General features: G+C 36.6%; 1 protein-coding gene across 1 annotated transcript; it reads left to right on the top strand.

The window, feature by feature from the left end:
- On the top strand, positions 5203–11111 carry LOC18768098 (probable sucrose-phosphate synthase 4). Its single transcript, XM_020570456.1, is given in 15 exon segments — positions 5203–5759; positions 6191–6280; positions 6521–6750; positions 6846–6909; positions 7019–7218; positions 7334–7814; positions 7958–8086; positions 8324–8419; positions 8421–8456; positions 8587–8763; positions 8915–8968; positions 9126–9188; positions 9493–10335; positions 10451–10578; positions 10666–11111. Coding segments are annotated over 15 exon segments (3072 nt in total). The 5' UTR covers positions 5203–5552; the 3' UTR covers positions 10940–11111.

Below are 11388 nucleotides of genomic sequence, written 5' to 3'. Positions count from 1 at the left end.
GCACTTGCAGACCGATGTTAGTAAACAATCTACCATGGAATGAAGCCGGCTCACCAAAAACAATCTACATCGTTATACAAACATGTTCAACTGTTATTTTCAAGTTCCACGTGTAGCAGTAATTCTGGTGCTAATGGCTTCTTCAATCAAGTTGATGTAGTTGTACTTGTAGCCAAACAACAAAAGAGAGCATGCATATGCAACACAACATCCATTGTTGTCGACAGCAACAACAAAATAATAACCAACACAAACTATGGATGCTACAAGGTAGTAAATACAATATTCTTATTTTTAACTAAATAAATATGCCGTATTGTCAAACATAGGGTTGGACTAAAACTGTCCAATCTGTTTTCCTTCGTTCTTCTTCTATGCGGACGTTATTATCATGTGAATGCTACTTTTGCACGATAAAAACGTCTATACGTTCGCATAGGAGAATTTCTGTTTGTATATGCGGACTTCATGTATTTTCTACTACTCCTCTTTAATTTCTTACTTATTTACAATGACAATATGTTATTGGAATTCAAACATAATACCACTGATCTATAAGTTAATACAATAGTCTTTTGAGTTAAACTCCGTCGGCAAATGGGCAGGACACTATTATTAACTTCTTTTTAAGAAATTAGAACCTAATTAAATGAACTTTGTTGTAAATCTTCCTCAAAGCTGAGATTGTGCGATATGTCCCATCCATTTCATTCTACATAATATGTACTTGGGGAATTGCGACATGTATACGTGTTTGTAGAGGGGACGCGTTAAATTAGGACTTTATAAAGGGCTACATCCTTCGCCCAAATAACAACTTTTTGGTATTAGTGATATTCTTGTGATTAAATTAGTCATTATTTTCTTTGATTTTTTTTCTTTATTAAAAAAATTAGTCACTGTATTCTTGTTTCTTTAATGGTAAACTTTAAATTCCCAGTGATAAGGTCATGAATATTGGAACTTTCCAGTGCTGGGAAACAACAATAATCCTGTGATTGTTCTTGAGAAAAGTCTGATGCTTTATACCATAGCCACTATAAATAAATAAATTGTATATATGGATGGACGATGATTTATATAAGAATTGAAAAATATTTAGAATGAATGGCCTAGATGTGCATTCTATCATTGCTTGGGAGTCGGATGTATAAAGATAAATAATCTTAATCACTTGAGTTATAAGTTTCTTGCAAAGAAGCCGACAATTTTAAGAAGAAAGAATCAGTACTGTACACCAATCGCATCGAAGCCCTATTATTTGTTATCAAGTGGCTGTAATGTCAATAAGTGCAAGTGGCGTAGATGTCATGGGATGGGAGGGTTAGAGGGTGAGAGAGGAAGATAAAAAGGAGGAAAAGAATTGAATGGCCAGAAACGTGACAGAGTCCTAAACACATAGGATATTCCTTGAAATATCCTATGGTATTTTGCCCTTTCGGTTTTGAGCCCCATATTATGCTCACTTCCTCATCGATGCCCACTTCATCATCTCTTTATCATTTTGATGTAACTTTCCCAACTCCCATGTTCATACACTACCATCTCTTTCCTAGCCTCTGGTTTTCTTTTGTTTTTTTCCTTTACTTCGCCCTATTTTATGTTCATATATATATATTTCCTTTTATTTTCTCTTTTTCTCTGCTTTCATGGTCATATATATGGATTGTTTGTTACTTGTTTTGTCTACAATTAGTTCAATCTTTAGGTAAGGTGATCACAATATGAGCCTCTGCTGCCAACTGTCTTTGCTTTAAGGAATCTGATGCCCAACAAGATACATAGATAGTTCACTCAAATATACCATGCATGCCAACTTAATTAGTGGAATATTTTGGAAAGGTTAAAAAGTTGTGAAAAAAGCACTTATGTGAGTGATTATTCTCTTATGTCGAGGTTAATGTTTAGTTTAACTTTGATGCTAACGGGGTCTAGTTCAGTGAAAAATGACTTTGATTTGTAAACTAGAAGTCTCAATTTCGAATTCCCATGGTATCTTGGTTGTATGTGTGTGAGAAACCCCCCCTATTTTCTAAGCTCATTCAACTGTAATATTATTTTTGATTTACAACATTTGAGGAGTGAAAAATTTTAAACTTAAACTTTTTCATAGAAAAGAAATGATAGATATACGACTACCAACTGGAATATATCCGAAACCATGATAAAAGTAAAGCAACTTCATTAAAAATTATTCTTAATATATGATTCTTAATTCAATCAATTCATAGGATTCTAACTATATGTTTATATCTAAACTATGTAAACTCGAAAATTAATGGAATTTTGCTTTTATAGAAAACCTGAAATTTATTAAGGGGTAGTTAGTTTTAAGTAAGATTAAAGCCTAACCTAACACTCAAATTTAATTTTAAAAAACGTACATTTTAGCTGTATATAATATGAAGATTTAAAAAGGGAGTTCATTTTCCCACTCTCCTTTTCTCCACTTACACTCCATTTTGCTTTTTAATACTTTTTAATCAATTTTGTTCTTTCTCTTTCCTATTCTACTCTTACCCTACATTGATGTTTTGATAACTAAAATTAAGAAAATTTAACATAAAATAAAACATTAAACAAAAAAAGAGAAGAAGAAAGAAGTGAGAGCGTCTTCTACGCCTTCAATGAATAGTGAACACGTATCATAAGAGCCCCTTTTTTTTTTTGCCTAAATATTTTCGAGAAAAATATAAATTTGTATGTGGACGACATTTGATTGTCTCGCTTGAGCTTAAGGATTAATTCCTAAAGGTTTCCTTCATTCTGTCAAAAGTGGTTTTATGGATTGCATGTTTTGCTGCAAAGAATAGTATGCAAAGACTTTGCTTTTTTCCAATTAGGAGGCATGATTAATGGTTACCGTATTAGTTCATGTTAAGACTTTGGAAAAGACTAAAGGAGAAATTTTTTTTTTAAAAAAAAGTTTAAATTGACAAAATTGCCCTTATTTATTTTTGGATTTCCTAAGGAATCCTTTACAAATTTTGGCTTTTTCCAAAAGTAAAAGTTTTTGTGTGGTCAAAACCTAAATTTACTTTAATTTTTTAAAACAAACACATCAAAAATTGAATATGTATATTTTCTTGTGGGTTCTTATAGAAACGGGGAAAGCATGATTCATAAAAGACTGAAAAAATAATTTATTGTAGATTCATATGCCAAAATTTGGTATTCCCTGGAAACAACTCAAGTTCGTCGGAGATAGTGGCTGAGTTTCGTTTTTGTGGTGGAGGAGTGGGAAAGACAAGATGAAGGAGTAGAAGATTCTCTAACTTCTTTTTTCGTTTTTGTTTATTTTATTTTATTTTATGTTAAATTTTTTTTAATTTTATTAATGTAGGATAAGAGTAGAATAGAAAAGAGAAAGAACAAAAAAAAAAACAAAATTGATTAAAAAGTATTAAAAGCAGTTCCATCGATTAGCCAGGGCTCGGGCAAGGGGGCCCCAAGAAGAAAAAGGCGTTCCAGCAGGCTTTTTTTGCCCGAGTTGGGTGTGGGCTCCACAAGCCTAGGCTGGCCCTTAGGCAAAACTAGCCCTTGCTCTACCTTGGGTTTGCTGAGGTCAGCAACCAAAAAAAAAAAAAAAATTTCAGAATTTAAAAAAAATAAAAACGTAGTCATATTTTTCACTTCCCATACCAAAACTTTATACAAATTCCTCTCATCATATCTTATGTGAATAGTGATTGCCATGGTAATGGGCGGAAACACCACAAGCCTTTTCCAACGGCTGCCACTATTTAAGTGAATAGTAATAGTCCTTGCCTCCCCTTGCCCTTTACCATGATAAATGGATGGAAGTGTTCTAAAAAATAAAATAAAGTATAAACAAAAAAAAGAGGAGTGTGAAAATTAACTCCCATAAGAAATGGAGTGCAGTGCAAAATACATTTGATTTGTGGAAAAATAATTTTATAGAAGAAGGGATTGGAGGAGAAGCGGACCAATAACTAGAGAATGGAAAGACTTGTCTGTTGTGCCAATGAAGACAAAAATACTTAACGAGAGTGTCTCTTTGCTCTCATGCCAAAATAGTTGACAGACAATATGCAAAATTATATATGCAAAACAAAAAATGTACTGTAAAAGTCCCAAAAGGTCCCCTTTCACGCCACCATTATAACAAAAAATGATTCTCTTCTCTTTTACATGATATCAAATGCCTTTTTGCCCATTGGTGCTACACTATTATCAATCTTTCACAATCCTAGCCCCAATTGAAACTTTGAAAAGAGGAAAAAGAAAAGAAAGGAAAAGGAAAGAAAAGGAACGGTAAGGGAGTGGAAGGGTATATTGGTAGGTATTCTACTTGTCATGTTAATGCATATATAGGTATCCATACTCGAGTGCCATCGCCCCGTCGATCGTCTTGTGTACATTTTATTTAATATTTTTTTATTTTATATAAATGATATTGGGAAGTGGGGAATTGAATCTAAGACCTCAGGTGCAATGATAAATACTCTTAATAACTTGAGCTACAATTTTATTACTATTTTATATAATTCTTCGTTAGAGAATCTATCTATCGTTATGTTTATTGCTTAAGATTTAGAGTTAAAGATAAACAATGAAGTAATTCTATCGAAATCAGTCATAAATTTTAAAAAATAAAATAAGGACACACACACAAAATTGGGCTGTCGATATATACATCCAAAGACAAAATATCACAAAATTTAACCTAGTCGATCGACTTAACATCCAGACATTTTGAATATGAGAATAGTTTATTCCCAATGTTATTTTGTACTAACGTGTGGACATTTTTGACAAGTGTCAAGGTAGATACTAGTTATAACACATGCATACATGGACTATCAATTTTCATTGTGGGATATTGATGTTCGCATTTGTTTCTCCTTTTTTCTTTCGGTTTTCCTCTTTCAATTTCATATGCCCCATCTTAAATTCAGATCGGTTGGAGTCTATATATGATTGTATAATTGGAAATGGATTCTCATTGTAAATTCAAAATAACATTTTCCAGTGTTGAGGAGAGAATAAATATATCATTTGTGTGATCAACCTCTACACGAAAATGAGAGAACCAAAACCACCCAATCCATATTGACAAATTTGTAGATATATGAATATTAAAATTAGTGCCAATTTAAAAGGCGAAGCCTTTATAAGGAGCTTTGCTTCTTCACCCATGATGGTTTCAAAGTTCAAGTTTCTTTGAAACCATCTCTCTCTCTCTCTCTCTCTCTCTCTCTCTCTCTCTCTCTAGACTGTAGAGCATAAATTTTTTTTAGTCAGCATCAAACCATATATATACATGAGATATACTTTGCAATCTAATACTTGCAGTATTCTATTTTATTTTATTCCCTAATTACAAGATTCCAGGAATTGAACTTTTGAACTATATTCTCATTATTTCTCAATGCTTTTAGTTACATGAACTGATATTTGTATATATAAGCCATTGAAACATCTCTTATTTCACATTCCAAAGCTTGAAGCAGTAGCGTTCAGCCTTGCCTGTGTCTTTGAAACAACAAGGAGGGTGAAACAGGGCAGGAAAGCAGAGTAGAGAGAGAGAGATGGCGGGAAACGACTGGTTAAACGGTTATTTGGAAGCAATTTTGGATGCAGGAAGTAACACAAGGAAGATGAATGACGGGAGGGTGAAAATTGCGAAGTTTGAAGAGCAAGTAAAGGAGGAAAAGATGTTTAGCCCCACTAAGTACTTTGTGGAAGAAGTTATCAATAGCTTTGATGAGTCTGACCTCCACAGGACATGGGTTAAGGTCTCTCTCTCTCTCTCTCTCTCTCTCTCTCTCTCTCTCAAGTTTTTGCAGCTTTTCCTAACCTCATATCATACCTCTCCCGTGCTAGCAAGACATTGAATTAATATCTAACCAATATTTTCGAAAACAAATCTGTTTTGAAAAACAATGATAATGCATTTCCATAAAGCACTTGATGGATGTTATATAAATATATTTAATTAGTTAATTGGAATGAGATAATATAAAGCACTTGTGGAACTCAATGAAACAGAATCTGATTCACAACATAGGAATAGGATGAGTGATGAGAATATGTTTTGAGGTTTGAGAGGTCTATGTTTACTTACACAAACACAATACTGATTTTCTCCTAGTGCAGAACTCGTGATAACAAATGCTTTAAAAAAATATGAATTCATATATATGTGGTGGTGGTGGTGTTGGTGCAGGTAATAGCTACAAGGAATACCCGTGAACGCAGCAATAGGCTTGAGAATACGTGCTGGCGCATTTGGCATCTCGCTCGTAAAAAGAAACAGGTGATGAGAAATCTCATCTCTCACAAAGACAAAGTGCATATGTAATATTAATAGGGATATATGAAACAATTTCCATTCAACATGAAAGTAGAAAGAAAGAAAAGGAATCTCATTCCATTTAAACTATATATATAATGTGCATAAAATTAATTAGGAAATATAAGTTGAAATTAATTGGAGACACATAGAAGTGAAAGTTGTTTAATTTGGTGGGTGTGTTTGTGTGCGTGACTGCTGCAGATTGCATGGGATGATGCACGAAGACTTGCAAAACGACGTCTGGAGCGAGAACAAGGGCGTCACGACGCAGAGGATGACCTTTCGGAGCTGTCCGAAGGGGAGAAGGAAAAAGAAGGGGAAAAGGAAAAAGGGGAACCACTTGTCAAGGATATTTTAAGAACTATATCCGACATCCGCATATGGTCCGATGATATTGATAAGTCTAGGCATCTTTACATTGTCCTAATCAGGTATTTCATTCATTCATTAAATACAGCAAGTTTAAGTAAAAGCATTGCATAATTTTTCATACTGTTTCATGTTTCTTGTTCTTACCTTGCTGTAGCATTCATGGGTTGATTCGTGGAGAAAACATGGAACTCGGAAGAGATTCTGATACAGGTGGTCAGGTGATAATAACAATAATATACTGATTAAGAGTTAGACTAAATGATAATTAAGATCATAAAAAAAAAGTATGTTGGTTTATGGACTTACATATGGTAGCTATTAATTTAGGTGAAATATGTGGTGGAACTTGCTCGTGCTCTGGCCAATACAAAAGGAGTCTACCGAGTTGATCTGCTAACTAGACAAATTACTTCACCGGAGGTAGACTCTAGCTACGGTGAACCCAATGAGATGCTCATTTGTCCACCTGATGGCAGCGGCAGCTGTGGAGCTTATATCGTCCGAATCCCCTGTGGGCCCCGTGACAAGTAATAACTCACTCTTCTCTTGTCTTCAACCCTAATGCTATGACCCTAGTGTCTACTGATTATGGTGAACATGAAGAATACACACTTGAATTTGATTGAGGCATACTGCCTGCAGGTACATACCTAAAGAGTCACTTTGGCCTCACATACCTGAATTCGTTGACGGGGCTCTCGGCCACATTGTGAACATGGCAAGAGCTCTTGGTGAAGAAGTCAACGGAGGGAGACCGAAATGGCCTTATGTGATCCATGGCCACTATGCTGATGGTGGGGAGGTGGCTGCCCACTTGTCTGGGGCCTTGAACGTGCCAATGGTGCTAACTGGGCATTCATTAGGCCGAAACAAGTTTGAACAATTGCTCAAACAAGGGAGGTTATCAAAGGGAGACATCAATGCAACCTACAAAATCATGAAGAGGATCGAGGCTGAGGAGCTGGGATTGGATTCTGCTGAAATGGTGGTCACCAGCACAAGGCAAGAGATTGAGGAGCAATGGGGACTCTATGACGGCTTCGATCTCAAGTTGGAGAGGAAGCTCAGGGTTAGGAGGCGTCGTGGAGTTAGCTGCCTTGGACGATACATGCCAAGAATGGTGGTATGCATACTGCACAGTCGCTCTCCTCATTATCACTGATTGTGGCTTGGCTTTTTCATGACTAAACACTGCCATGTCTCAAACTTCATTCTTTTCTTTCCAAATTCTTGTACATACTAATCACTACGTGATGGTGGCATTAGGTTATACCTCCAGGCATGGACTTCAGCTATGTTATAGCCCAAGATACGGAAGGAGATGGAGATCTGAAATCATTGATTGGCTCTGACAGAGGTCAAAACAAAAGGCATCTGCCTCTAATATGGTCCGAGGTTGCATATTCTTCCACCTATTTTTTTCCTTTCATATGTTCCCACCCCATTCATTTAGTTATACAAAAGAAAACAAACGAAACAGTCTACAATCTCCTACATAGCTTTTCCTATAAACAAACTAGGCTTAGACTTATAATATGCACGTTATTACCTATTGGTAACAAAAAGGATTTAGTTTCACTTCACATACCTAATTAGAAATGTCTGCCATTTATTTTGTTTGTTGCAATGCAGGTCATGCGATTTTTCACCAACCCTCACAAGCCCACCATACTTGCACTGTCTCGTCCTGACCCCAAGAAAAATGTCACTACATTGCTCAAGGCATTTGGGGCAATGCCAAGCTCTACGGGAGCTAGCCAACTTGGTAAAGTTCACACTTTAATTTCCCATAACTAAAATCGGCTTCAATACAGTAAATAATATTGCTGAGTACCGAGCATCACCTATTGTTTAAAGCAGAAACTAATACTTGGTAACACCTATTGTTTATGCAGACACTAATACTTGGTAACAGAGATGACATTGAAGAAATGTCAAATAGCAGTTCAGTTGTTCTAACAACCGTGCTCAAGCTCATTGACAAGTATGATTTGTATGGGCAAGTGGCCTATCCCAAGCATCACAAGCAATCGGATGTGCCTGACATATATCGTCTAGCTGCCAAAACAAAGGTGCATACTATGTGATACAGGGCCACAACTATTTCTTAATAGATGGACCTGGGATTGTTTGTTTTTCTAATATGCACACGTTACCTGCTAGTCTTTTCTTTTCAACACCTAAATTACTAACAGTAACACTTTATGGGGAATTCTATTGAAGGGTGTTTTCATCAACCCAGCTCTCGTGGAACCCTTCGGTCTTACAATTATAGAGGTTAGCCTATGCTGCTATTATGCTTCACCTCTAGCCTCTAGGCTCTAGTAGGGATAATCTTGTGAACCTGTAATTACTAACCCAAACACCCCCCCCTCCCCCACATTTTTCTCTCAAAACGATTTACATGTTTATATTCATGTGATTATGTTTTCAGGCAGCTGCTTATGGCTTACCAGTGGTCGCCACGAAAAATGGAGGACCTGTGGATATTCTAAAGGTAACTAGTACATGTCCTATATCCAAACCCACAGGAGTCTGCTATAATATAACCTACTAATAATGTATTTGGAAGTTTAAGAAAAACCTTCAAGATTCCATGTGACTAAAACGTGCAGGTGCGGATGTATGTCTAAGAATACTATTTCTACCACATTATTTCCATAATAGAGGTGGAGCACAATTGTATGTGTGGGTCTCACTTCTATTAGAGATGTGATGAGTCCAATCTCTATGACAATGTGGTACAATTAGTATCACTTTATGTCTAAAGAACTAATGGGTAGCTGACTCTGTACTATCAGGCACTAAACAACGGCCTCCTAGTTGACCCACACGACCAGAAAGCAATAGAAGATGCACTTCTAAAGCTTGTTGGAGACAAAAACCTCTGGCTCGAATGCAGAAAGAATGGCCTAAAGAACATCCACCGCTTTTCGTGGACAGAACACTGCCGAAACTACCTCTCCCATGTTGAACATTCCCGACACCGCCACCCCACCACCCGCCTTCAGATCATGCCAATTCCTGAAGAACCATTGAGTGACTCTCTAAAAGATGTGGAAGATCTTTCTTTGAGATTCTCTGTAGAGGGAGACTTCAAGCATAATGGAGAGCTTGATGCAGCAACGAGACAGAGGGAACTCATTGAAGCCATAACTAGAATGGCTTCATCCAACAGCAATACTGGTGTTAATTATGGTCCTGGTAGAAGGCAGAGGCTATTTGTAATAGCCATTGATTGTTATGACCAGAATGGAGATGATGCCCAGATATTTCAGGAAACTCTGATGTGTGTAAAGAAAGCAGCAAGCGTAGGCCATGGCCAGGGTCAAGTAGGTTTGGTGTTGTTAACTGGTTCAAGTTTACAAGAGACCATCAAATCATTTAAAGGCTGCCAAGTAAACATAGAAGATTTTGATGCGTTGGTCTGCAAAAGTGGGAGTGAAATGTATTACCCATGGAGGGATTTGGCAGCTGATGCAGATTATGAAATCCATATTGAGTATAGATGGCCTGGAGAGAATGTGAGGTCCATGGTGCCAAGGCTAGCCACGTTAGAAGTTGGGGCTGACGATGACATCATGGAGTATGCAGGATCAAGTAGCTCTAGGTGCTACTCTTATAATGTGAAACCAGGAGCCAAGGTGAGAAACTTACTATGCTGTAGAAAAATTACTAACCTCAATGGAAAGTGGTGCCTTAAGACATACATTTGTAGTTTCATAAATTTTTTATAATGATCTGGTGTATCAATTTCAGACTCGAAGGGTCGATGACGTGCGCCAAAGGCTGCGGATGAGGGGCTTCCGGTGCAACCTTGTCTACACTCGTGTAGCATCAAGATTAAATGTTGTACCACTAGTTGCATCAAGAATACAAGCACTAAGGTTGGGTTTCATTTACTTACTATATTATGCAAGACATCAACAAAATGCTTAGTTATGATTAAATTACTGTTCTGTTGTGCTATGTAGATATCTTTCCGTCCGGTGGGGAATTGATCTATCCAAAGTGGTTGTGTTTGTTGGGGAAAAAGGAGATACAGATTATGAAGACCTGCTGGCTGGCCTCCATAAGACCCTAGTTCTAAGAAGCTCGGTTGAGTATGGCAGTGAGAAGCTTTTTCATGGTGAAGATAGTTTCAAAAGAGAAGATGTAGTCCCACAAGATAGCCCTAACATCGTCCTTGTGGAGAGCTATCAAGCCCATGATATCTCAGCAGCAATTGAAGCAATGGGTATCAAGTGATTTTAGTTTTTCCATAATTTCTCCTTTACTTCTCTATATAGGGAACATATTTCGACAACTCAAGCACAAGTCTGAGTACCACACATAAGAGAATATACATCTCAACTTCTTGTAAGTAATTTCAGTTTCTGCAAGTATATACGTATAAAATAACTGAAATTTTCATTTTTCCGTGCATCTTTTAATTTCATCACTAACTACTACAAAAAGGGCTCCCATCTATGAAATCCTGTCTACTAGACATTCAAACACACCCTAAAGTGCTTTGTTTAAGCATTTGTTAGGCCAATCGTATTTCATTTTAATAATTATGAAACACAAAACTCACCTATATACATGTGGTGAATAATGGCAGATATATTTCTATCAAAAGCCATGTTAGAGAGGTGAATGTCAAAGCCATGTTTCATCATTTTCTCTAAGAAAACCAATTTATCAAAAATTTGAAT

This window comes from Prunus persica, chromosome G8, assembly GCF_000346465.2.
Source record: "Prunus persica cultivar Lovell chromosome G8, Prunus_persica_NCBIv2, whole genome shotgun sequence".
Classification (NCBI taxonomy): Eukaryota; Viridiplantae; Streptophyta; class Magnoliopsida; order Rosales; family Rosaceae; genus Prunus; species Prunus persica.
The sequence above is the reverse complement of the archived record's forward strand: the minus strand, read 5'-3'. Positions and strand labels throughout refer to the sequence as shown.